Source organism: Staurois parvus, unplaced genomic scaffold, assembly GCF_062004578.1.
Source record: "Staurois parvus isolate SC_StPar_1 unplaced genomic scaffold, SC_StPar_1.0 ptg000049l, whole genome shotgun sequence".
In the NCBI taxonomy this organism is placed as follows: Eukaryota; Metazoa; Chordata; class Amphibia; order Anura; family Ranidae; genus Staurois; species Staurois parvus.
Window position 1 is genome coordinate 445,491 of NW_028317845.1, and position 22,429 is coordinate 467,919.

General features: G+C 42.1%; 1 protein-coding gene across 1 annotated transcript in view; it reads right to left on the reverse strand.

The window, feature by feature from the left end:
• Nucleotides 1-22,429, reverse strand: part of MYO7B (myosin VIIB) — a 211,668-nt gene that overhangs the window by 147,515 nt on the left and 41,724 nt on the right. The window contains exons 8-10 of the mRNA XM_089665566.1: nucleotides 19,005-19,118; nucleotides 15,595-15,748; nucleotides 12,174-12,250 (exon numbers count right to left, since the gene is read on the reverse strand). Coding sequence (XP_089521692.1) covers nucleotides 12,174-12,250; nucleotides 15,595-15,748; nucleotides 19,005-19,118 — 345 coding nt within the window. The remainder of the gene's footprint in view (nucleotides 1-12,173; nucleotides 12,251-15,594; nucleotides 15,749-19,004; nucleotides 19,119-22,429) is intronic.

A 22,429-nucleotide genomic window follows, 5' to 3' on the forward strand; every position in this document is an offset into this window, starting at 1 on the left:
GGCCGCTGGAAGCTTCCAGGACCCCGGCCACGAGTTCGCGGCTTCCGCCGGAGGCCGCAAGTGAAGCCCCGGCCTCGATTTCGGGTCCCCCGCCGCCGCTACCCACGAATCCTAGTGGTATGGAAGACCTGGCAGCAGAGACATCCCTGCAGTCTCCAATTCCATGCTTGTGGGATGCTGAGCTCCTGCGCTGCTTCAAATCCATGCTGCAGGCGTAATTGTCCTCCGCTACCTCCAAGCTGGCCAACCGTCTTTCGCGAGAAATTCGGGAGTTGGGCAACCAGACGAACGATCTCGAGGATAGAATGGACGCTGCGGCCACGGTCATTGAAAATCACGAACAGGATTTGTGCGACCTCAAGAAAGAATTGGCGGACACGATGCTACGGCTTGAGGATTTTGAAAACCATTCCCACCGTGGCAATTTGCGGCTAAGGGGTATCCTGGAAACGGTCGCAGATCTCACTTCCACCGCTACTGCTCTGTTTCAGGAGCTGACGCCCGCTATCCCCATTGACCGGCTCGAATTTAACCGCATGCATCGTGCATTGGGCCCCAGACGGCCGGATGGGACCCAAGGGATATTATCATCAAGTTTACTTATTACCGCACTAAGGAAACTATCCTCTTGGTGGCCAGAAACAACCCTGATCTCAGCTTCCAGGGGCAACACTACCAGCTCTTCGCGGACCTCTCCCAGACCACTCTTCAGAAGCGCCGCCAGTTGAAGCCTTTCACTTTGGTCCTGGTGAAATGCAGTATTAAATACGCATGGGGCTTTCCATTCCGCCTCACTTTCAACTACCAGGGCCGCAGTCACTCTGTTGCTACGCCGGAGGAGGCCCATTCTCTCTTGGAATCTTCACACCTTCTTTCGCCGGAAGCTGCTGATCAGAGCCCAGCTCATTCATGTGGATCTCTGGCGAGGCCACTTCCTCCGGGCCACATCTGGGAGCGGTCGTCCAACAGCAAGAGGGCCCTCCCTCAGACCCCTTCGCGATCAAGTCCTTCCTTTTCTTCTCCAGGCTGAAGATGCATCTTGGACCTCCCACGTATCGTTTCACCAATGCACTTCTCTGACGGGACCGTGAGTTTAGCCCTTGGGCTTTCCTGGTTTGTTAGCATTCCAGGTTGGGACTAATCCAGCTTGCTCCCTTGGGTTCCATCCCTGGTTGGGGGGGTCTCCTCCTGGACTTAAGGACTATGACTTTCTGCTGTTGCAGCCTATTTTGGGCCCAGGTGATGTTATTCGGGTCTCTGTTGGTGGCATAGGGTGATGGTTCCCTCGGGCTCCGGGGTGGGAGGTTGACCTGGTAGGCCAGTTGGGTGGGAGGCGATTAGCCCCCATGGTTCTCCGGGTTTCTATGGGGAGGTCATCATGGAGGTTCTCGGTCCTGGGACTCATAGTATTCTTATTTGGTACCCCGTTCTATTATGTTCATTGCCCTTTTGCCTTTTTGCCCCTTGAGGGCTTATGTTTTTGATGTTTCCATTTGCAGCCATGTGTCTGGTGGTAGAGCCACCCCTAACTGGTATCCTTCGAGTGTAGAATGCACGTCACCACTGGCGTGACACGATTGCACTGTTGTATATACTTCTTGTGTCATTTTCTTCTTTTCTTTCTTTGTTTTTTTTTCTTCTCTGGGTTTTTTGTTTTTGTTTTATGCAGGGTTCCGGGACGCCACGGTCCGATCGCCAGTGGGAGTAGAAATTGTTGGCTGCTTTATGCTTTTTTTGTTGAGCGTGCTATGCTGATGCTGCCATGGCCTTGCCCCTTTTGAAAATACATTCACAAAATGTTCAAGGCTTCAATTCACCTCAGAAGCTGGCTAAAGTTTTTCATCACCTCAAATCGCAACAAATTGACGTGGTATGTTTACAAGAGACCAGGTTTTCTCAGCTCAACGTTATCTTTCACCTCACTATTCCACCTTTTACACGGCCTCGGCTCCTGAGAAGTGTCGGGGTGTACTGATAGCTTTCAAACACAATCTCCCTTTTGTCTGTGTAAGGAAAATAGCGGACCCCACGGGCAGGTATTTGCTTCTGCAAGGCACCCTCAGGGACCAGGAGGTTACTTTTGTCTGTTACTATGCGCCTAATCGTTTTCAGCATAAATTCTTTTCGCATCTTTGCACCATTGTTTCCCAACACTCCAAAGGTCTTCTTCTTGTTTTGGGAGATTCAAATGTTACCTTGGATTCCACATTGGATAGGCGCTATGCACGGGGGGCAGCCCCTTCTCACGACTTAGTGCTGGAGGAACGTACGCGCTCTCTCTTGCGGACGGCGGGGCTGGTGGACGTCTGGAGGGAACTTCACCCAACTGAGCGTGACTTTACATTCTATTCAAATCCTCATGACAGTTTTTGTAGAATTGACCATATATTCATGCATTATCAGCAGCTTCCCTTGGTCCGGCGGATAACTATTCCCTCCTCCCCCTGGTCGGACCATGATCCCTTGGTACTCCTCCTTGCCCTCTCTGGGTCAGAATGGCGCCCTTTTCATTGGCGCATCAATGACTCTTTATTGACCACTCAGACTACCTGCCAACAAATAGAATTTTTCTTACGAACATACTTCACGGAAAACTCGGAATCGGTCTCTTCGGCTGTGCCCCTATGGGAGCCGCATAAGGCAACGGTGCGGGGTCATGTTATACAGCTGGCGGCGGTCTGGAAGCGGGAGCGCTGACTTTTGGAGCTTCATTCTCTCCTGGCCTCTGCAGATGGGCGTTGGAAGTCATCTCCATCCGCGGCCCATAAACGCGCTCAGGACGCTCTGGCGGCACAGTTGGACCTACTTGCCTCTTCGGAGGCGGAACGGGCCCTGTGTTGGACCAAACACAAATTTTATTCCTGTGCTAATAAGCCGGGCCGATGCTGGCCAGGAAACTCAATTCTGTGGGGAAACCCCATAAACAGATCCAACTGCGACTTCCCACAGGTGGCTGTACTTCTAATCCCCAGCAGATTGTTTCCCGTTTCTCAGACTTCCTTTTCGCGCCTCTACGCTAAACCAGATCCCTTCCCCGTGGCTCAAGCAGAGGCATTCTTTCAAGATCTCCGACTTCCTGGGTTATCCGAGGCAGCACATGTGGCCCTCAACGCCGGTGTCACCGTACCGGAAGTGCTCCAAGCTATCAAATCCTTACGGTCCACCGCGGCCCCAGGTCCCGACGGCTTCTCCGGTCTCTATTATAAGAAATTCTCAGCCCTGTTGGCGCCCTTTTTGGCTGACTATTTTAATGAGTTACGACAGGGCTCCTTGCCCTCTCCAGACGCGCTTAGAGCGCATATCGCCATGATTCCTAAGACGACCGATGATGTACAGGAACTGCAAGCCTTCCGGCCCATTTCTCTTCTTAATGAAGACCTGAAGATATTGGGCAAGATCCTTAGTTTTCGCATCAATAAATATTGCGTAGCCTGGTCCACAGGGACCAGGTAGGGTTTGTCCCTGGAAGGCAGGCGGGTGATAACGTTCATAAGGTGGTCCATCTTATACATTTTCTGCAACAGCGGAAAATCCCGGGATTCTTATTGTCCTTAGACATATATAAAGCCTTTGATTCTCTATCCTGGGAATATCTGCGGTCTGTGCTGTCTCGTTGGGGTTTTGGGGATTCTATTCTTTCTTGGATTCAAGCCTTGTATTCTTCTCCTTCGGCCTCCGTTAAATACGCTGGGTGTTTTTCAGATCCCTTTCCTATTGGGTGAGAGACGAGACAGGGTTGCCCCCTGTCCCTGGCGCTCTTTGTCCTGGCACTTGACCCACTGGCTTTAGTGCTCCGGACCGATTGCAATGTATCTGGGGTTCCTTATGCGGGACAGGAGTTCAAGCTGAACCTTTTTGCGGACGATGCCCTCCTGACTCTTACTAACCCCCTGATGACGCTTCCTAATTTGCAACAGGTTCTTGAGCGCTTCTCCTTGATTTAGGGTCTCCGTATTAACTTGGATAAGACTGTCGCTCTCAATATTACTTTGGCTTCAGATTTGGTTTCGCGCCTACAATCCCACTTCCCTTACAAATGGGCTTCCTCTTCTCTTGAATACTTAGGCATTCGCTTGACCCCCACCTATGACTCCTTATTTGCTGCAAATTATTATCCATTGCTTAGCTCGCTATCTTCTCTTATGCATTCTTGGCAATTTCTGCACCTGTCTTGGATAGGACGGGTTAATTCGGTGAAAATGACCATCTTGCCGAAATTGTTATATTATTTTCGCACACTCCCAGTGCGGGTTCCCCCTCATTTTCTTCGGTTGCTTCAGGCGAAGTTTATGCGTTTTATCTGGGCCGATAAGCACCCCAGAGTATCCAGAAATACGCTCTTTGCTCATAGACTCCAGGGTGGTCTTGGGGTGCCTAATGTAACTAAGTATTATCACTATCATTACACTTCTATGGCTTCCCCCTGCCCTGCGCCCTATGGTACTGAGTCCAATGTTGCTCCATGGCTTACAAGTCTGGGACTTGGTATGTTACTCCAGTGGCCTTATGTCACCATTTCTGCCTTTGTTCCCAATTATTAACAACCCTCTTTTCCCACCGGGTTTAGATCACCCAAGGGCATTTTCTTGGTGGGTGACTAATGGTTTTTTGCAGGTACAACACTTTTTGATTTTTCGGTCCTTCCCCACCTTGAACTCTCTTTGGGAATCCTGGGATGTCCCCCCGGCGGAATTCTTTTGATACCTTCAATTGCGGCACTGGCTGCTCTCGCTGCGGGGCACTTCTACTTTCCCGTACCAGAAATCTGCCTTTGAACAGCTTTGCCAGCAGCGTCCAGGCACCCCAGGCCTTATATCCCTTCTTTATGCAGCTCTGAACAGACGCTTGTCGCATACTTATCTTTCATATGTTGTTCAGTGGCAGCGCGACTTGGCGAGTGGCTGTGGTTCCGGAGGACTGGAATAAGGCCTGGTCACTCATAGCTAAATGCTCATTTAATACGACCACGCTGGAGGCAGCCTATAAGGTATTGGTTCGTTGGTATTGGGTTCCGGCTCGGTTGGCCCAGGCTAACCCTGCCTGTAGTGATCGATGTTTTCAGGGGTTGTGGCCATCGTGGAGATGTATTGCATATCTGGTGGCCATGCCCGAGACTGTTTCGTTTTTGGTCTCGTGTGTTTGGCCTCCTTTTCACCTTGTTCCATCTCTCCATACGCCGGGATGCTCGGTATGCCTTGCTTCATTGCCCCATACCGGACCTCTTAGCTCACCAGCAGATGTTGGCTTCCTATTTGTTTTTATTGGCCACTAGAACAATTGCTCAGGCCTGGAAGAGTCCGTTTGTCCCTCTTCCTGGGATACGGGATCGTATGCTCATAGTTATGATGCTCAACGAACAGATGTCGAGTATCTGCAACGACTCCCAGCGTAAATTTTTGAAAATATGGGAGCCGTGGTTGCAATATGCTTTTCCCATGCTCCCCCCGGCTATTCTGGGGATGTAATGGCGTTCGGTATTGGCGCTCTTGGACCCCTGCTCTTTGTTTTTTTGTTTTTTCTTCCTTTCGCTCTTTCTGTTTGTTTTTGGTATAACAGTGGACAGCTGTCTTTAGTTGTTATAGTCAGTTACATTAATGTTTTGTAACTTATGTGCCATTGATAGCCCCTGCGTGGGCGTACCTTTTGCCCTGTTGGCGTTAGAGCACTGTTTTTTTTTTATTTTTATTTTGCATTTTTTTTATCTGTACAATTGATAGCCCCTGCGTGGGCGTGTTTTGTTGCCTCTGTTTTATACTGTTTAAAAATTAATAAAAACCATTGAAATATAAAAATGTACTATGTGTACAGTGTTGAATGACTAAGTAATTGTCACTCAAAGTGTGCCTTTGGCCTGGACTGGAAGGGGGTGAAAGTGCCTGGACCTGAAGTGGATAATATATCTATTCCTGGGAGATCAGTAATGACCAGGTGAATGCTGAGGAAGATTGTGGTCTCTAATATAAAAGCGCAATTGACCCTCCTTTTGCAGTGGGGTCCATGATATAAGGTGAGGAGATACCCATGAGATGTGGTTAAAGGCATGGCGGTATTTGTTCATGCTGAAGAAAGTAATGTTGCTGTTCTGACAAGAACTAACCACTTCAATACCAGGCCCTTCCTGCCCAGGCCAATTTTCAGGTTTCAGCGCTCTCGTGCTTTGAATGACAATTGCGCGGTCATGCAACACTGTACCCAAATGTTATGATTTTGTTCACACAACTAGAGCTTTCTTTTGGTGGTATTTAATCACCACTGGGGTTTTTATTTTTTGCTAAATTAACAAAAAAAGAAAAAACATTTTGAAAAAAAAAACGTTTTTCTTTGTTTCTGTAATAAAAGTTTGCAAATAAATAATTGATCTTCATAAATTTAGGCCGAGATGTATTCTGCTACATTTCTTTGGTGAAATTAACCCAAATACTGATTGATCAATTTTCAGATATATACCATAGTTTGTGAACTCTATAACTTTCCTACAGACTAAATAATAAATACTGATTTATTATTTAGTCTGTAGGAAAGTTATTGAGTTCACAAACTATGGGATATATCTGAAAATTGATCAGTCCTGAAGTACTGACAGCCAATCTAATTTCTTGAGACCCAAAAATGTCAGAACAGCACAGATATCCCCCATGACCCCCTTTTGCAAAGTAGACAGTCTGACGTATTTCATAAGAGGCATGGCGAGTTTTTTGAAGTTGTAATTTTTTGTCATAATTTTTCGGAAAATGAAGAAATTAAAAAAATTATTTTCACAATTTTTTTTTTTACATACTGTCACCAATGTAGTACAGCGTCAGCATATAACTGGAGTGGCGGTGATCAGGAACACTGACTGGTGACAGTACGAAAAAAAAAATGATAATTTCTTTTCAATTTTTTTATTATTTTTATTACATTTTTGCTCTTTTTTTAAGATTCTTTTTCATATTACACTATGACCAAAGTAGTATAATGTTACCATAGTAACATTGTACTGCTTTGGGGAAGTGATCAGTATTTTTTTTTAATTACACAATTTGATTGCTTATAGCAAAGAATGTCTTTGCTATTAGCAAGCATTTAACTGAATGAAATCGATTCATTCAGGTTTTTTTGTTGTGATTAGCTGTGATTGCCCATGGCTAATCACATGACACAGATGGGCTGTAATTGGCCCAGCTTGTGCATGTGATCGCTGTGACCATTCACAGCTAGACACAGTTGTATACAATGGATGGCATGAAAGGAAGCCAGCCATTGTATACAACTGTCATGTGACCTGCTGTGATTGGTCACAGCAGGTCACATGGTACTGACAACGGGGCCAGTACACAGATCTGTCATCGGCCGTGTCCGAGGTACATGACCGGTGACAGATCTTGCCACAGCGCGGCCCTGCGGGCACACGCAAAGCGCGATCCAGGATGGACGTCATATAAGGCCCTCCTGGAGGGATGAAGTGTTCGCCTGGCCGTCATTTGACCATAGGCCGGGCGACAAGTGGTTAATATAACGATTGAAGTTTGCACAAACATTGGTTGGTATATGGGACTTCCACATGGACTATGGGGTTGATTTACAACCCCTGGCAAAAAAGTATGGAATCACCACTCTTGGAAAATGTTCATTTAATTGTTTAACCTCCCTGGCGGTATGATTATGTCAGGAATTTTGTACCAAAAGCGGTACCATTTTGTTTGCATGAAAATTTGGTGTTATGTATTGTAGGCCTGCAATTCTTAGTAATTACTTAATAAATACTCATAAAAAATAATAATATAATAATAATAAATTTAATTCAATAATATAATCAAACCAAAAACACTGAAATTATTATTATTATTATTATTACATCGCGTTTATATAGCGCCAAAAGGTTTGCTCAGCTCTGTACAATGGGGGGGGACAATACATGGCACAGTACAACAGTAACAAACAACGTACGAGGGGGAAGAGGGCCCCACTCTTTCGAGCTTACAATCTAGGAGGAAGGGGGTAATGGTACAGTAGGAAGTGGCTGAGGGGAATGAGGGGTGGGAGGAAAGAGGGAGAATGGCCGTTAGGTGAGGGTGGGGTAGGCTTCCCTGAAGAGATGGGTTTTGAGGGAGCGCCTGAATGTGAGGAGGGAAGACGACAGTCTGATGGATAGGGGAAATATAGCGCCAAGTTCGCACATCACTGAGCAAAGTCGCAAAATAATTTTCAGTGTCTGATGACGAATTTCCCCATGAATCATTATCACTCAATTCTGCAAGTAGTTCTGATTTACTATCGCTGTTCTCTAGCCAGTCTAAAACCGATTTTGATCTAAAGGGACGCTTTTTGGACGCCGTGGACTTTTCTAAGTTTCCAGGCAGAAAGAACAGTCAAAATGCAGGCAGGGCACAGGACAAAGCAGTAGGGACAAAATGTATGTGAAATGCTTTGATACAGGAATGTTTTGCTATGAAATAATCAATTTAAAAAAATGTCATTTTTTTTACATTTTCAAATTTGCCGCCGGTTCCGGCGCCCGTACGTCCCGACGTCACAGGGACTGGAACACGGAAGACAGATGCCGGCATCGGCCGGAGGAGATGGCCGGGGACACTGCAGGGGACGCATCGCGGGAGCGAAGGACAAGGTAAGCGCTGTAGGGAATCCCTGTGCAACGCCGCATGGTAAGCCCGAGTGTAGCTCGGGGTTACCGTTTTTGGTACTGAAACTTTACCCGAGCTACACTCGGGAATACCGCCAGGAAGGTTAATTAAAAAAAAGAAATAAAACTGTAGTCAGTTGCAACTGTTTTTGCAGATCAAGTAAAGGAAAAAAATATGGAATCACTCAATTCTGAGGAAAATACTATGGAATTACCATGTACTTTGCAGTTCTAAAACATCTGCATCAGATTACATATGCTAATTAGTCTGCAGTTAAAAAGAGTGCTTGCACACCTTGGTGAGCTGTTGCACCAAGCTGATTGACATAAATCATGGCTCCAACATGAGAGATGTCAGTTGAAACAAAGGAGAGGATCATAAAACATCTTCAAGAAGATAAATCATCACGGATTGTTGCAAACAATGTTGGTTGTTCCCAGTGAGCTGTGTCTAAAATCTGGACCAAGTGCAAATCAAATTGGAAGGTTGTAAAAGGGAAGCGCTCTGGAAGACCAAGAAAAACATCAAAGTGTCAAGATAGAAAACCTAAAGGAATATGCTTTGAAAAAAGAAAATGCACAACAAAACAAATGAAGAACCAATGGACAGAAACTGGAGTCAATGTACAGTGGGGATCGAACGTTTGGGCACCCCAGCTAAAAATTTGTATTAATGTGCATAAAGAAGCCAAGGAAAGATGGAAAAATCTCCAAAAGGCATCAAATTACAGATTAGACATTCTTATAATATGTCAACAAATATTAGATTTTATTTCCATCATTTACACTTTCAAAAAAACAGAAAACTAAAAAATGTCGTCTGCAAAAGTTTGGGCACCCTGCAGAATTTATAGCATGCACTGCTCCCTTTGCCAAGCTGAGACCTGCCAGTGTCATGGATTGTTCTCAATCATCGTCTGGGAAGACCAGGTGATGTCAATCTCAAAGGTTTTAAATGCTCAGACTCATCTGACCTTGCCCCAACAATCAGCACCATGGGTTCTTCTAAGCAGTTGTCTAGAAAACTGAAACTGAAAATAGTTGACTCTCACAAAGCTGGAGAAGGCTATAAGAAGAGAAGATAGCAAAGCGTTTTCAGATGTCAATATCCTCTGTTCGAAATGTAATTAAGAAATGGCAGTCATCAGGAACAGTGGAAGTTAAAGCAAGATCTGGAAGACCAAGAAAAATATCAGACAGAACAGCTCGCAGGATTGTGAGAAAAACAATTCAAAACCCATGTTTCACTGCACGATCCCTCCAGAAAGATCTGGCAGACACTGGAGTTGTGGTACACTATTCCACTATAAAGAGATACTTGTACAAATATGGTCTTCATGGAAGAGTCATCAGAAGAAAACCTCTTCTACGTCCTCACCACAAAAATCATCGTTTGAACTTTGCAAATGAACATATAGACAAGCTTGATGCATTTTGGAAACAAGTTCTGTGGACCGATGAGGTTAAAATTGAACTTTTTGGCCGGAATGAGCAAAGGTACGTTTGGAGAAGAAGGGGCACAGAATTTAATGAAAAGAACCTCTGTCCAACTGTTAAGCATGGGGTTGGATCAATCATGCTTTGGGGTTGTGTTGCAGCCAGTGGCACAGGGAACATCTCACGAGTAGAAGGAAAAATGGATTCAATGAAATTTCAGCAAATTTTGGATGGTAACTTGATGCCATCTGTGAAAAAGCTGAAGTTAAAGAGAGGATGGCTTCTACAAATGGATAATGATCCTAAAAACACCTCGAAATCCACGGGGGATTACATCAAGAGGCGTAAACTGAAGGTTTTGCCATGGCCTTCACAATCTCCTGACCTCAACATAATTGAAAATCTATGGATAGACCTTAAAAGAGCAGTGCGTGACAGACAGCCCAGAAATCTCAAAGAACTGGAAGACTTTTGTAAGGAAGAATGGGCAAAGATACCTCAAACAAGAATTGAAAAACTCTTGGCTGGCTACAAAAAGCGTTTACAAGCTGTGATACTTGCCAAAGGGGGCAGTACAAGATATTAACTCTGCAGGGTGCCAAAACTTTTGCAGACGCCATTTTTTTGTTTTCTGTTATTTTGAAAGTGTAAATGATGGAAATAAAATCTAACTTTTGTTGACATATTATAAGAATGTCTAATCTGTAATTTGATGCCTTTTGGAGATTTTTCCATCTTTCCTTGGCTCCTTTATGCACATTAATACAAATTTTTAGCTGGGGTGCCCAAACTTTCGATCCCCACTGTATTTAACCAAACTGTAAGACACTGCCTAAAAAGAAAAGGGATTTGCATACGGAAAAGCCAAACAAAAACCATCATTAACACCTACAGAAAAAAACAAGGTTACAATGGGCTAAAGAAAAGCAATCATGGACTGTGGATGACTGGATAAAAGTGATATTCAGTGATGAATCACCAATCTGCACTGGGCAGGGTGATGATGCTGGAACGTCACGTAAAGGTATGGGGGAAATGACAGTCATTAAATCTTCAATAAATGCACAAGTTTATATTGAGATTTTGGACACTTTTCTTATTCCATCAATTGAAAGGATGTTTGGTGATGATGACATCATTTTTCAGGATGATAATGCATCTTGCCATAAGGCAAAAGACATGAAAACTTTTCTTTAAGAAAGATACACAATATCAATGGCATGACCTGTAAATAGGCCGGACCTCAATACAATTGAAAATCTATGGTGAAAATTTAAAAAAATGGTCCATGACAAGGCTCCAACCTGCAAAGCTGATCTGGCAACTGCAAAAAGAGAAAGTTGGAGCCGGATAGATGAAGAATACTGCTTGTAGATAGTTAAATCCATGCCTCAGAGAATTCAAGCTGTTATAAAAGCCTGTGGTGGTGCAACAAAGTAATAGTTGTTTACTGTACTGTATATTTCATGATTCCATAATATTTTCCTCAGAATTGAGTGATCCCAAATTTTTTTCCTCTGCTTAATCTGCAAAAACAGTTACAACTGACTACAGTTTTTTCTTTCTTTTTAAATTTTTTAAGTGTTTCTTAAAACCAGAAGTTTGGAGTGTTAAATAAAAATAGTTTTGAGACATGTCTGTGATTGTTTTTATTCTACACAATTAAGCGATTTAATGAACATTTTCCAAGAGTGGTGATTCCATACTTTTTGCTAGGGGTTGTACTACTGTGAACCATACAAAGTGCAGTTGCACTCCGCAAGTGCAATTGCTCCAGAGCTTTGTAAATGAGATAAAAATTTACTTTGCAAGGAATACCCAATCACATGCAAGGAAAATTAAAAAAAAAGCTTTTTCACAAAAGGATACTGGGGGGATCTGTTTATGATAAAAGGTTATGGTATGAGGTTATATATTTGATTTGTTATATCATATTGGAAGTACTTCACCAGTATTTGATTTTGATTCATATTTTTTACTTTACAATTGACCTGTGTACCCAAACGGACCACTTATAAAGCAAGGGAAGGCAGTCAGATATGTCATGGCATAATATGCAGTTTATCGCGCCAGGGTATAGAGATGAGAGATAGTAAAATATGTTTATAAATACCTCAAGCATAGCAGCTACAGTAGACAAGTGGGTTGACTCACGGACATCACAGCTGTCAATATTTCCATACATTGCACCTACAAGTCACAACAGGACAATGTCTATATAAAAGAGGCAAGGCATAATACAAATATACTCCTATCATATAGATGAAATGATAGTGTAATTAAAAACAAATTAAAAATGTAATTTTTGAATCAGAAAAATAGGTTATATACCAGTGTTTGCAATAATGGAAAGGTTCAATACCTAAATCTTGTAAAGGAACAGTCTATCAAATTTATCAGAAAAAAGCCATAAAATGTCTATTGTCTATTGACAGACAAAACTTATTTGTAAGCAAGCTAGGGTTAAACTGATGCCCCCATAAGAAACGGACACTAGGCACACAGAAATCTGACGGCCAACTCCCTTGAGTCTATAATCCCTCACCTGCCCAGTTTTGCATTGTTTCCTCTTGAAAATGAATACCTCTTTAACTGCTGCTCTATTTTTTATTTGAATTAGAAGAATTTTCTCTCCTATCAAGAGCTAATGGTAGATTCAGTATCTCCTGTTATTATTATATTGGATTTATATAGTGCCAACAGTTTACACAGCGCTTTACAATAAGGGGGACAGTACAATTACAATACAGTTCAATGCAAAAAGAACAGGAGGGCAATCAAGCAAAGGTTTTCCCAGTTCCAACTTCTAACGGGGTTCTAGAAGCAAACGTTTTTTTTTTCACGCTAATGCATTCTTCTGCATTAAGGAAAAAAAAAACCTTCCAATACCTGTTCCCTATCCCTAAACAGTTAGTCTTTGCATGCTTCAGCACTATCCTGGCTGCAGCGCTGCTGTCTAGTCTCACAGGAAACTCTGAGAGCAACGGAAGCCATAGGCTCCTGCTGCTGTCAGTCAACTCAAATGAGGAAAATGCAGGATGCGTGGCTGAGCCACGCTGTGTGTGTCTTTGGATGCACAGAACCTGGCTTAAGAGCACACCTGCATGGGTACCCCCATGGCACACAGTGTACTATGAGGGCACCCAGAGAAAGAGGGAGTGGACAGCACCAAAGTGGGACTCCAAAAGAGGAGATAAGGGGCTGCTCTGTGGAATATCATTGCACAGAGCAGATAAGTATAGCATCTTTTTTTTTTATTTTAGTCCTGCAGTTAGAAATGACAATTTATCAGTGTTCCAGGTAACCAAGCACTCTGTTTTTAGGTCAAGTCAGTATTTTTGTCATGGAAGTGGCTGTAGCTAAAAGCTGGACATTTTACAGTATGTAGGATTCAAAAGATCTTTTCTGAGTTTATTTTTTATTGTTAATCCTAATCTTACAAAATGAGGAATCCTCCTATTTATTGCCCATCGGACATGTGTATTTATGTTTCTGGTGGCCTGGGAAATGTAAGCCCAAACTGCTATTTGAAATTTCCTCCACTTCTCCCTGGTGGATTTTCTCACGATGCAGCACTGATTATAAGTTATTGCATGCTCACACACACTCTTTGTCTTGCCACACATTTGCTCCCTTCAGAGGGAGCCCTTGTCATAGAGAACAGGACTGCAAGCTCTTGGTGACAGCAGATAAGCTTTGCGTTGCAGATACTTCTGCAAGACTTCCGTTTCAGCCAACAGCCTGCAAGTAGCTGAAGATGGAGGTGGATAGGCCCCGTAGATTGCTATAGGGCTCTACTGCACAGGTGCAGCCAGCAGATGTGCAGCTTGGGATGTAAACCATTCTTGGAGGCTGCAATTTTCAGACTGAGGTATGTATGCATGGGCGGGGGATTTGTTGGGGCATGCAAAAACCACCATTTGAACCTATTTGGGTCTTCTACTTTGCATTTCTATTCCATAAGGTAGCCTTTCTTGTAGACATCACTTTTACCAGAATGATTTCTGAGTTATTAGCATTGTCCTATGATCCTACATAAAGACACATTTGTTTGAGATCTGGGAACTGCTTTTTTATACAACGTGGTTTCTACTTTTCACCCTAAATGAGGATATTTTATTACCTTACCTGGGTCCGACACTGGTTCACTTCAAGGAGATCTCTCTCCATTGCTTTGTGGTGAGGACTGTCCTGATGAGTTTACCTTCTGGGCAACGCTTTTTTAGACAGATGGATTCCCTGTTTTTCACTCTAGTATTACCTAAAACACATTATCCGGCCTCTAGATTCACTATTTCTAAATAGATTCGACAGACTGCTGTGCAGGCTTGAGTTGCAAGATAAATTAGGGCAGAGAAGTTCTTCTTGGGCTTTTAGTCATCAGACCTCTGTGTCTCAGATCTGTAAAGCTGCAACCTGGTCTTCGTTACATATGTACATATGTCTTCTAAGTTCTATAAGGCCATCTGCCTTGGCAGATGCTTGCTCTGGTTGCAAGGTTCTACAAGCAGCTACTTACTTCCCCTGTTTTCCCCTTTGTTTTTTCTTGTTGGCTGCTTCCCTGTGTTGCTTTTTTGTATCTGCCTCTATGTTTAACTGCTTTTGGATATCCCTAAGTTACCTTTTATCAAGCTCTGTCCCTCAGTGAATGATAGAGAAAATATGATTTTTTGTACTCCCTCACCACATATGCTATAATCCTTTCTTTGGAGTACTTGTTTGCTAAAACTGAGCAGGTATAAGAGAATATAGTCTCAAGCAGGCCGGTTTACAGTTTTCCATGTGCCTAGTGTCCATTTCTACTTTAAGCAGCAGTATAACCCGATTTTGTTTATTATTAAGCTCATATTGGAAAGGGGTTATTTGCATATGAAAAACTTAGGTTAAGGTCAACAATGTCAAAAAACAAAAACTCCTCTCTGAGAAACCAGGCTCTCCTACAACCACTCTATACCAATGCAGTGAGGGAAAGCAACAACCTGATTTACCACGGCAACAGATTAGTAGGAGAGTGTAGCAATAATTCAATGAGAGCATAGTGTTCTTCAGAAATGGAAATATATAGCCAAATACAGATGTGCACTGGACAGGACAGGAAAAGTTCTTACGTTGTGGTAATAAAACAAATGCCTTTTAGTTTGGGATAAACTCTAAGGCTTTATTCATTCATTCTTTGAATTTAAATTTTGGATATACATAGGTTAAAACACTTCGTTATTTCACTGCTGAATACAATCAATTGATTCTCTGCAGTAATGATAGCCTGAGATCATATGATCTAAGATGGAGAACAGTAGATGTTTTATTGGCTCAAAAGGGACACTTAAAAAATAGATTGGCAATGCTGATGTGTCTTATTGATTTATGTTAAGTATAGTTTTAGACATAAGTTCCATTTAAAGGAATATGTAAATCCAGAACTGAAATACTTATTTAAAGTATCAACATGAAGAATATAAATAATCTTCAGTACTTTTGTATCATGTACAAAAATATATACACTGCTCAATAAAATCCAGTTTAACAATACATACTTTGAATCTCCACGTTGCCCAAGTGAAGAATAGCTGCCAGAAGTTTGTTTATATCAGCTTGATCTTGCTCAGAGAAAAGGAGAATCTTCATGGCGGAGCGGACTTCAGCATAGTCCTTGGTATCATTGCGTCCGTCACATTCTATGCAGTTGCCCTAGAGTAGGATCAGGAGAAATCTGATTTAAAGAAATTGTCTAAAGAATTTCTAAATTGTGATCTCTGAAGATTACTAACATTATGATCAAGTACTTACTCTGTGATCAGTACTGCATAGTGAAGTCCTAATCATGCTGATGATTTTGTGTTCACTAGTTAGCTTATAAACTAAATAGATAGCGCAAAAAAACATTTATTTATGCATTGTAAAACTGTTGTATTCTCTTTTTGCATCTGAGAAAACTAAGTTATATTGGGCAATACACTGAAAGTGTTGAGACTAAATTAAATAAATAATAAATAAATTGCATTGATCAAGCTCCATGGTCAGACCAGTATGAGATTTGCAATAAAAAGGAAAGAAACCAGGGGGAAAGAGGGAAAGAGACACACTGGCACAGAAGTCCTAATGAGAACAAACAGCGGCTGAAAATATAATATAATATTTATTAACAAAATAGAACAAATTAGAAAAAACACAGACGACCTCCACCTAACACAGAACTAAATTTAAAATTAAAATGACAACGTTGTCATATGAAGGACAGCCCACGTTGCGGGAACCAGGCCACTCTGACATACACACATGCACACACAGAGCAATCAGCCTTCACTGAGAAATAGAATAATGGACTCAGATGGAAAGAATGGAACAATGAAAAATGAGAACAGCAATAGGCCAGGAGAGAAAGAGAATGAATATAATGGAAAAAAAATGAAGAAGGAACATGTGCAGCAAATTCAGTACATAATAATGGCTCTGAATATGAGATATGATGCAGGGTCTCACAGAGTGCAAATATCTGATATAAAAACAACAATCAATAAATAGCACAAAATTGTCCAGTGGTAGAGGTCAGATGGATTTAGTGCACTTTGACTCCCCAGTTGGAGGTGAATGGTCACTAGGTACTGATTGATTCTCCAATCATGGAAGTGGCCTCATATAGAGGTAGAGTATGCACCTAGATTGGTGCTATATAAGTAAATGGAGAGGGAGTAATTGACTGTGACCTACTGATTGCACAATGAATCTGAAATTTGCAGATGATACTCAGAGCATTTTGTCAGGCTGGTTATAAATCAGATGGAATCATATGGAATTGACATGCATGCAGAGTCGGTATTCATTCAATTTCTTGATATCCTCAATGATAGATAGAGTCAGTCATGAATAAACTGCCAGTATTCCCTGTATGAGGGTGGTCACCCAATAGGGTGTATCTGAGACACCTAAATGTTGGTGCTGCACCCAATATAGGAAAGACAGTATATATATATATATATATATATATTATGACCACAAATCCTGTAGTATCTATTAGACAGCAAGATGATAGGCTGCAGTAAATGGGATCCTAGATTTAGTAATTATCCGGTGCATGGAAATAGTGGTTAAATAGAATGGCTAATAGTAAGCTTAATGTAAAGCTAAATAGCCTGGGGGTAATTCATCAGTATGGAACAAGCCAGGAATAGGAGTAAATGTGGTAATACAGTCCTGGTAAAGTCACAATGTTCTGCAATCAGCCTGTAAATGCCCATAGTATGATATGCAGTATTGCAGGTACAGAGGTCATACAGGGTAACGGCAATGATTGTCAGGATACTCTCACCCAGCATGCAAACCCCAGTTGCTAAGAATCCACGATGTATGGTTCCAAATGTATGTTTGGTTACTGTAGCCAGTAAGCGGTGTAAAAGTCCATCCGGTCAATACAGCTGAGAAATCTCATTAGGACTTCTGTGCCAGTGGGTCTCTTTCCCCTGGTTTCTTTCCTTTTTAGTGCATGTTTTCTGGTCCTGAGGACACCACCGCAAGATTTGGTGAGTCAGCCTAATCATTATTATTATCTATAATATTTGAGATTTTCCCACATTTTGGGAATTATCCTGGTGAGGCATCGCAATGTTCTTTTTAATTATTTTTTTGCGCCAGTATGAGATATGTCCTTGCTTCAAACAGTTCCTTGGCACACCCTTATTGGTTAAGTAAAGTTCCAAGTCAGTTTAACCACATGTGGAGGGCTGACCATAAACCATTAAGTGCCTCTGATCTGGCTTCCAGATGTGATACACAGGTGATGATCAGGCCATTTGTAAATGAACCTAAGGTAGCGAAGGCACCTTCACTGTTTCTGCCCATTAGGCATGTCTCCCTGCCCCCCATTTTAGAGATATACCTACCTGCCCCTTGCAGCTCACTGACTCTCCAGCTCCCATTCCCCACCTGTACACAAGCATCCTTCAGCAAGAATCCCAGCACAGCTCCTGTCTGCCCTCAAGGTAGGGTGTTGTCTTACAGGGGCACTCTGATGGGCACATTGAATGTTAAGGGGCACTCTGATAGGCACAACATAGATATGTCCATCAGGGTGCCCCTTAATATAAATGTGCCCGTCAGAGTGCCTCTTAACATAAAATGTGCCCATCAGCATGCCCCTTATTTTATGTTAAGGGGCATTCAGACGTTCACATGTTATGTTAAGGGATACTCTGATGGACCCATTTTATGTTAGGGGGCACTCTGATGGGCACATGTTATGTTAAGGGGGCACAAATGGGCACATACTGTGGAAAGGGGCACTCTGATTGGCACATGTGATGGAAAGGGGCACTCTGATGGGGAATATGATGTAAAGGGGCCATCTGATGGGGAAGTATGATTGAAAGCGGTACTTTGAGTGTAAGGGAATACCTGATGAAAGGTGGCACTGTGAAGGGGATACCTGATGTAAAGGGGCACCCTGATGGGGACAACTGATGTAAAGGAGCACTCTGATGGGCACACATGATGTGATGGCATTATATGATGTAATGTTGAACTCTGATGGTGACACCTAATGTAAGGGGGCACACTGATGGGCACACCCTATTCGGACCTCGGCCAGAAGAAAATTTTAGTGACCAGACATCCTTGAATTGTAATTCAATACCTCTGGTCTAGATCTAAGTAAATCATTGCTATCATCATAAAGGTAGGACAATATACAAACATACACACCAAAAGCTAGTTAATAGCTCAGGAAGTAAACTTTCTCAATTTTGAATCTGCTCAATCTGTTTTTACACAAATATTACAAATATACACAAATACTACAATAAGCGAATTACTCAATACCCCTGTAGACCTTACATTGTGTACAGGTATGATATAGCTGATAAACTGATATATGTTATACATTAACTAGATAATAGATTGTGTAAATATAGTCATCAAGGAAAATTTGAGACACACAAATGAGTGACAATACCACAGTCAGATATTTGTAGTCTGAGCAGTTGCCAAGGTTTAGCTTTTTCTTTTGTTCCGAACTCATGCCGAGTAAGAAGCAGTAGAATATGTGGTAGTTTCGCTCTCCTGTAGCCTAATAGATGACAAAAATGTGAGCAATTAAAAATACTATAAGTAAAATCTATTTTCACATTAATGATTGTGTGCAAGAGTGACTGAAGTGGGCAAAGTTAGCACATACTAATATGTTTGCAAAGAGTATAATCAAGGCAACTTTCTACTATACATACTGGACAGCACCAAACAACAACACAATTTATCCATTATACTTCTGCTTTTATCCTTTATATCAGTAGCAAAAAACTCACAGTAAGCTTGGTATGGGGTCACACAAAACAATGATCCAGAAGCTCGGTAGAAGGCACCCTCCAGTGAGGCACCCAGTACCTTTAATGTGCCTGGCCACCAATCACAAATCTTTCAGTATCCCCCAAAACTCTTTAAAAATATAAACTTTTTTTTTAAAGTTTTGTATTCCACAAGCCGCTGCTTGAGCCTGGCAAAAGGTCACACAAAAATCTAGCTCTGCACTGTTTCTAATATTTAAAGTGGTTACTGCAGTGAGTGGGTCTAGATACTAGATAGCACACTTTAAGTATTTAGTGGCACCAGAGGTTGTATACTATCCAGTCACAAGGTGCTTTGCTTTGTGCGAGAATGCAGAAAGTGAGTCCTCAGTCACACCTGTGCCCATTGACTGACGCATGAAAATGAATCACAATTACTGTTATTTTCTATGTGGCTCATGTATACTTGTGCATTTCTCTTTTGCACATCTTGAAAAAAAATTCAGGGGCAACAATGCACATTTTTGATCCCCTAGATTTCAATGGAAGCATATGAGAAATGCATGAAAAATGCCATAGAATGCAGAAAACATTACTGTATGAAAATGAAAATGCACATGTGTGAATCTATCCTGACAGTGTTTAGAGCCACCAGCATTGAAGTTTTCTGCTGTAGAGTTGACAATATAGATATGGATGCCAAAACATCCAATTTTCCACTCCTGATTAACTAGCAAACACTCCTATATTGAATGCACACAGATGGTATTATACTGTTTCCTTTACACTTCTTTGCAAGATCACTTTACAAAAAGCGCAGCATACTAGCAATGCTTTTGCATCAATCATTTTCCACAGCTGGATCTAACAGAATATGCAAAAGAAAAACAACTGAATGTAACTTATGCAGGCCATACATGGGTCGAATTCTGAATAAATTGTCTTTTGAAAATTGTAACTAAGAATTTTTGTTCGAATTTCACACCATTAGTGAGGTGCAGCTTAGGCCGATTTTTGTGCAGCCACCGAATTTGAGTGATTGGACATATTGGAAATTTGTTGAAAAACAAAAATATATCTAATCAATGATGGGAGAATCGTGCAAGAAATATAATTGAAAAAGAAATGAACATGAGCTATGACCTAGAAAGAAAAGACTATTCCCAGCCACAAAAGCAACATGAGGTGAAATTGAAAGCTTGGTTGGTTGCATTTCAGATTCCCATCGGATTACAATCAGATTACAAAAAACACACAAAATTTCAGATTTTCTAAAGAAAATTTGTTTAGAATTCGACCCATATATGGCCTGCATAAGAGAATGAATCTAACAAAAAACTGCAATGATTTATACTTAAAGTGGAACACAACAGCAATGAATATTCAAAAAGTGAAAAGTATATTTTAGCCCCTCCAAAAAAAACTAATTAAGACTATTAACGTAATCATTCAAATTAAATATAAAACATCAAAAGATTTTTATTAGAACAATTAAAATTCAGCATTAAAATCCATCAAAAATGTTGCTGGAGTCAAAACATTGTACATGAGCCATTTGACTATTTTGTGATAGGTGTAAAAATGAGGTATCTACATTCAACACATTTCACAGATTAATGCCCGATTCTTCAGGAAAGAAAGGAAACATAAACAGTTTGTATTTTCCCAATATCAAGTCATAAATACAATACCCAAGTTGTGAGCGCACCTACCTAGAACAGCAGCAACATGTTCGCATATACTGTAGTACCACCATTTAAAAGAAGAACAGAGAAGACGTTTAATTTCTTTCCCACTACAACATAATAAGTTTATATCAGGATCTATTGGTAATTACTTTAACTAAAAATGCATATTCCACATTGTTACTCTATACTCTATGACAGGGCTTGACAAATTTGCTTTGAATCTAGGAGCCAGCTAAAAAAGTTAGTAGCCAGTTTTTTTTAACCACTTGCCTACTGGTTACTTTCACCCCCTTCCTACCCAGGCCAATTTTCAACTTTCAGAGCTGACACACTTTAAGCACTGGTTCACATCTGTACAGTCGTGCAGGCCGCAATTTGCACAGGCACGAGAGTCCATTCATTTGAATGGACTCCCGTGCCTCAGGACACGTAGGGAAGAAGTTCCTGCACTACTTTGGAAATCGCAGGCCGCACGGGGACCGAGGTTCCCAGTATGGTTGTAATATGCAGTGCAGGCGGCATGCCATAAGAATTAATGGCACCCGCCTGTGGGTGCCACATTCCTCTGTGTGTGTGTGGTGCTGCTGCAGGTATTTGTGCGGGTCCCGCAGCGGCACCACCCACACAGATGTGAACCGAGGGTAAAAGATAATTGCACGGTCATGCAACACTGTACCCAAATTAAATTTTTATCTTTTTTGAGACAGAGCTTTCTTTTAGTCATATGTAATCACCACTGGGGTGTTTATTTGTTACTAAATACATGAAGAAAAGACTGAGAATTAAAAAAAAAAAACCTCAAATAAGTAATTTTTCTTCACTGATGTGCGGTGATGAGGCTGCACTGATGGGGCACTGATGAAGCTGCACTGATAGGGCAACTGATGAGACAGCACTGATGAGGCTGCACTGATGAGGCACTAGTGAGGCTGCACTGATGGGGCCACTGATGAGGCTGCACTGATGGAGCCACTGAAGAGGCTGCACTAATGGGCCACTGATGGGGCACTGAAAAGGCTGCACTGATGAGGCGGCACTAATGGGGCCACTGATAAGGCTGCACTGATGGGGCACTGATGAGGCTGCACTGATGAGGCCCTGATAAGGATGCACTGATAAGGCTGCACTGATGGGGCACTGATAAGGCTGCACTGATGGGGCCACTGATGAGGCTTCACTGAGGGGGCCACTGATGAGGCTGCATTGATGGGGCACTGATATGGACACTGATGAGGCTGCACTAATGGGGCACTTATGAGGCTGCATTGTTGGGCACTGATGAGACTGTGCTGATGTGAACACTGATGAGGCTGCACTAATGGGGTATTGATAAGGCTGCAGTGATGGGCACTGATGGGGCACTGATAGATGGCCACACTGGCTGTCACGCCGCCAGTTTCTGCTCCAAG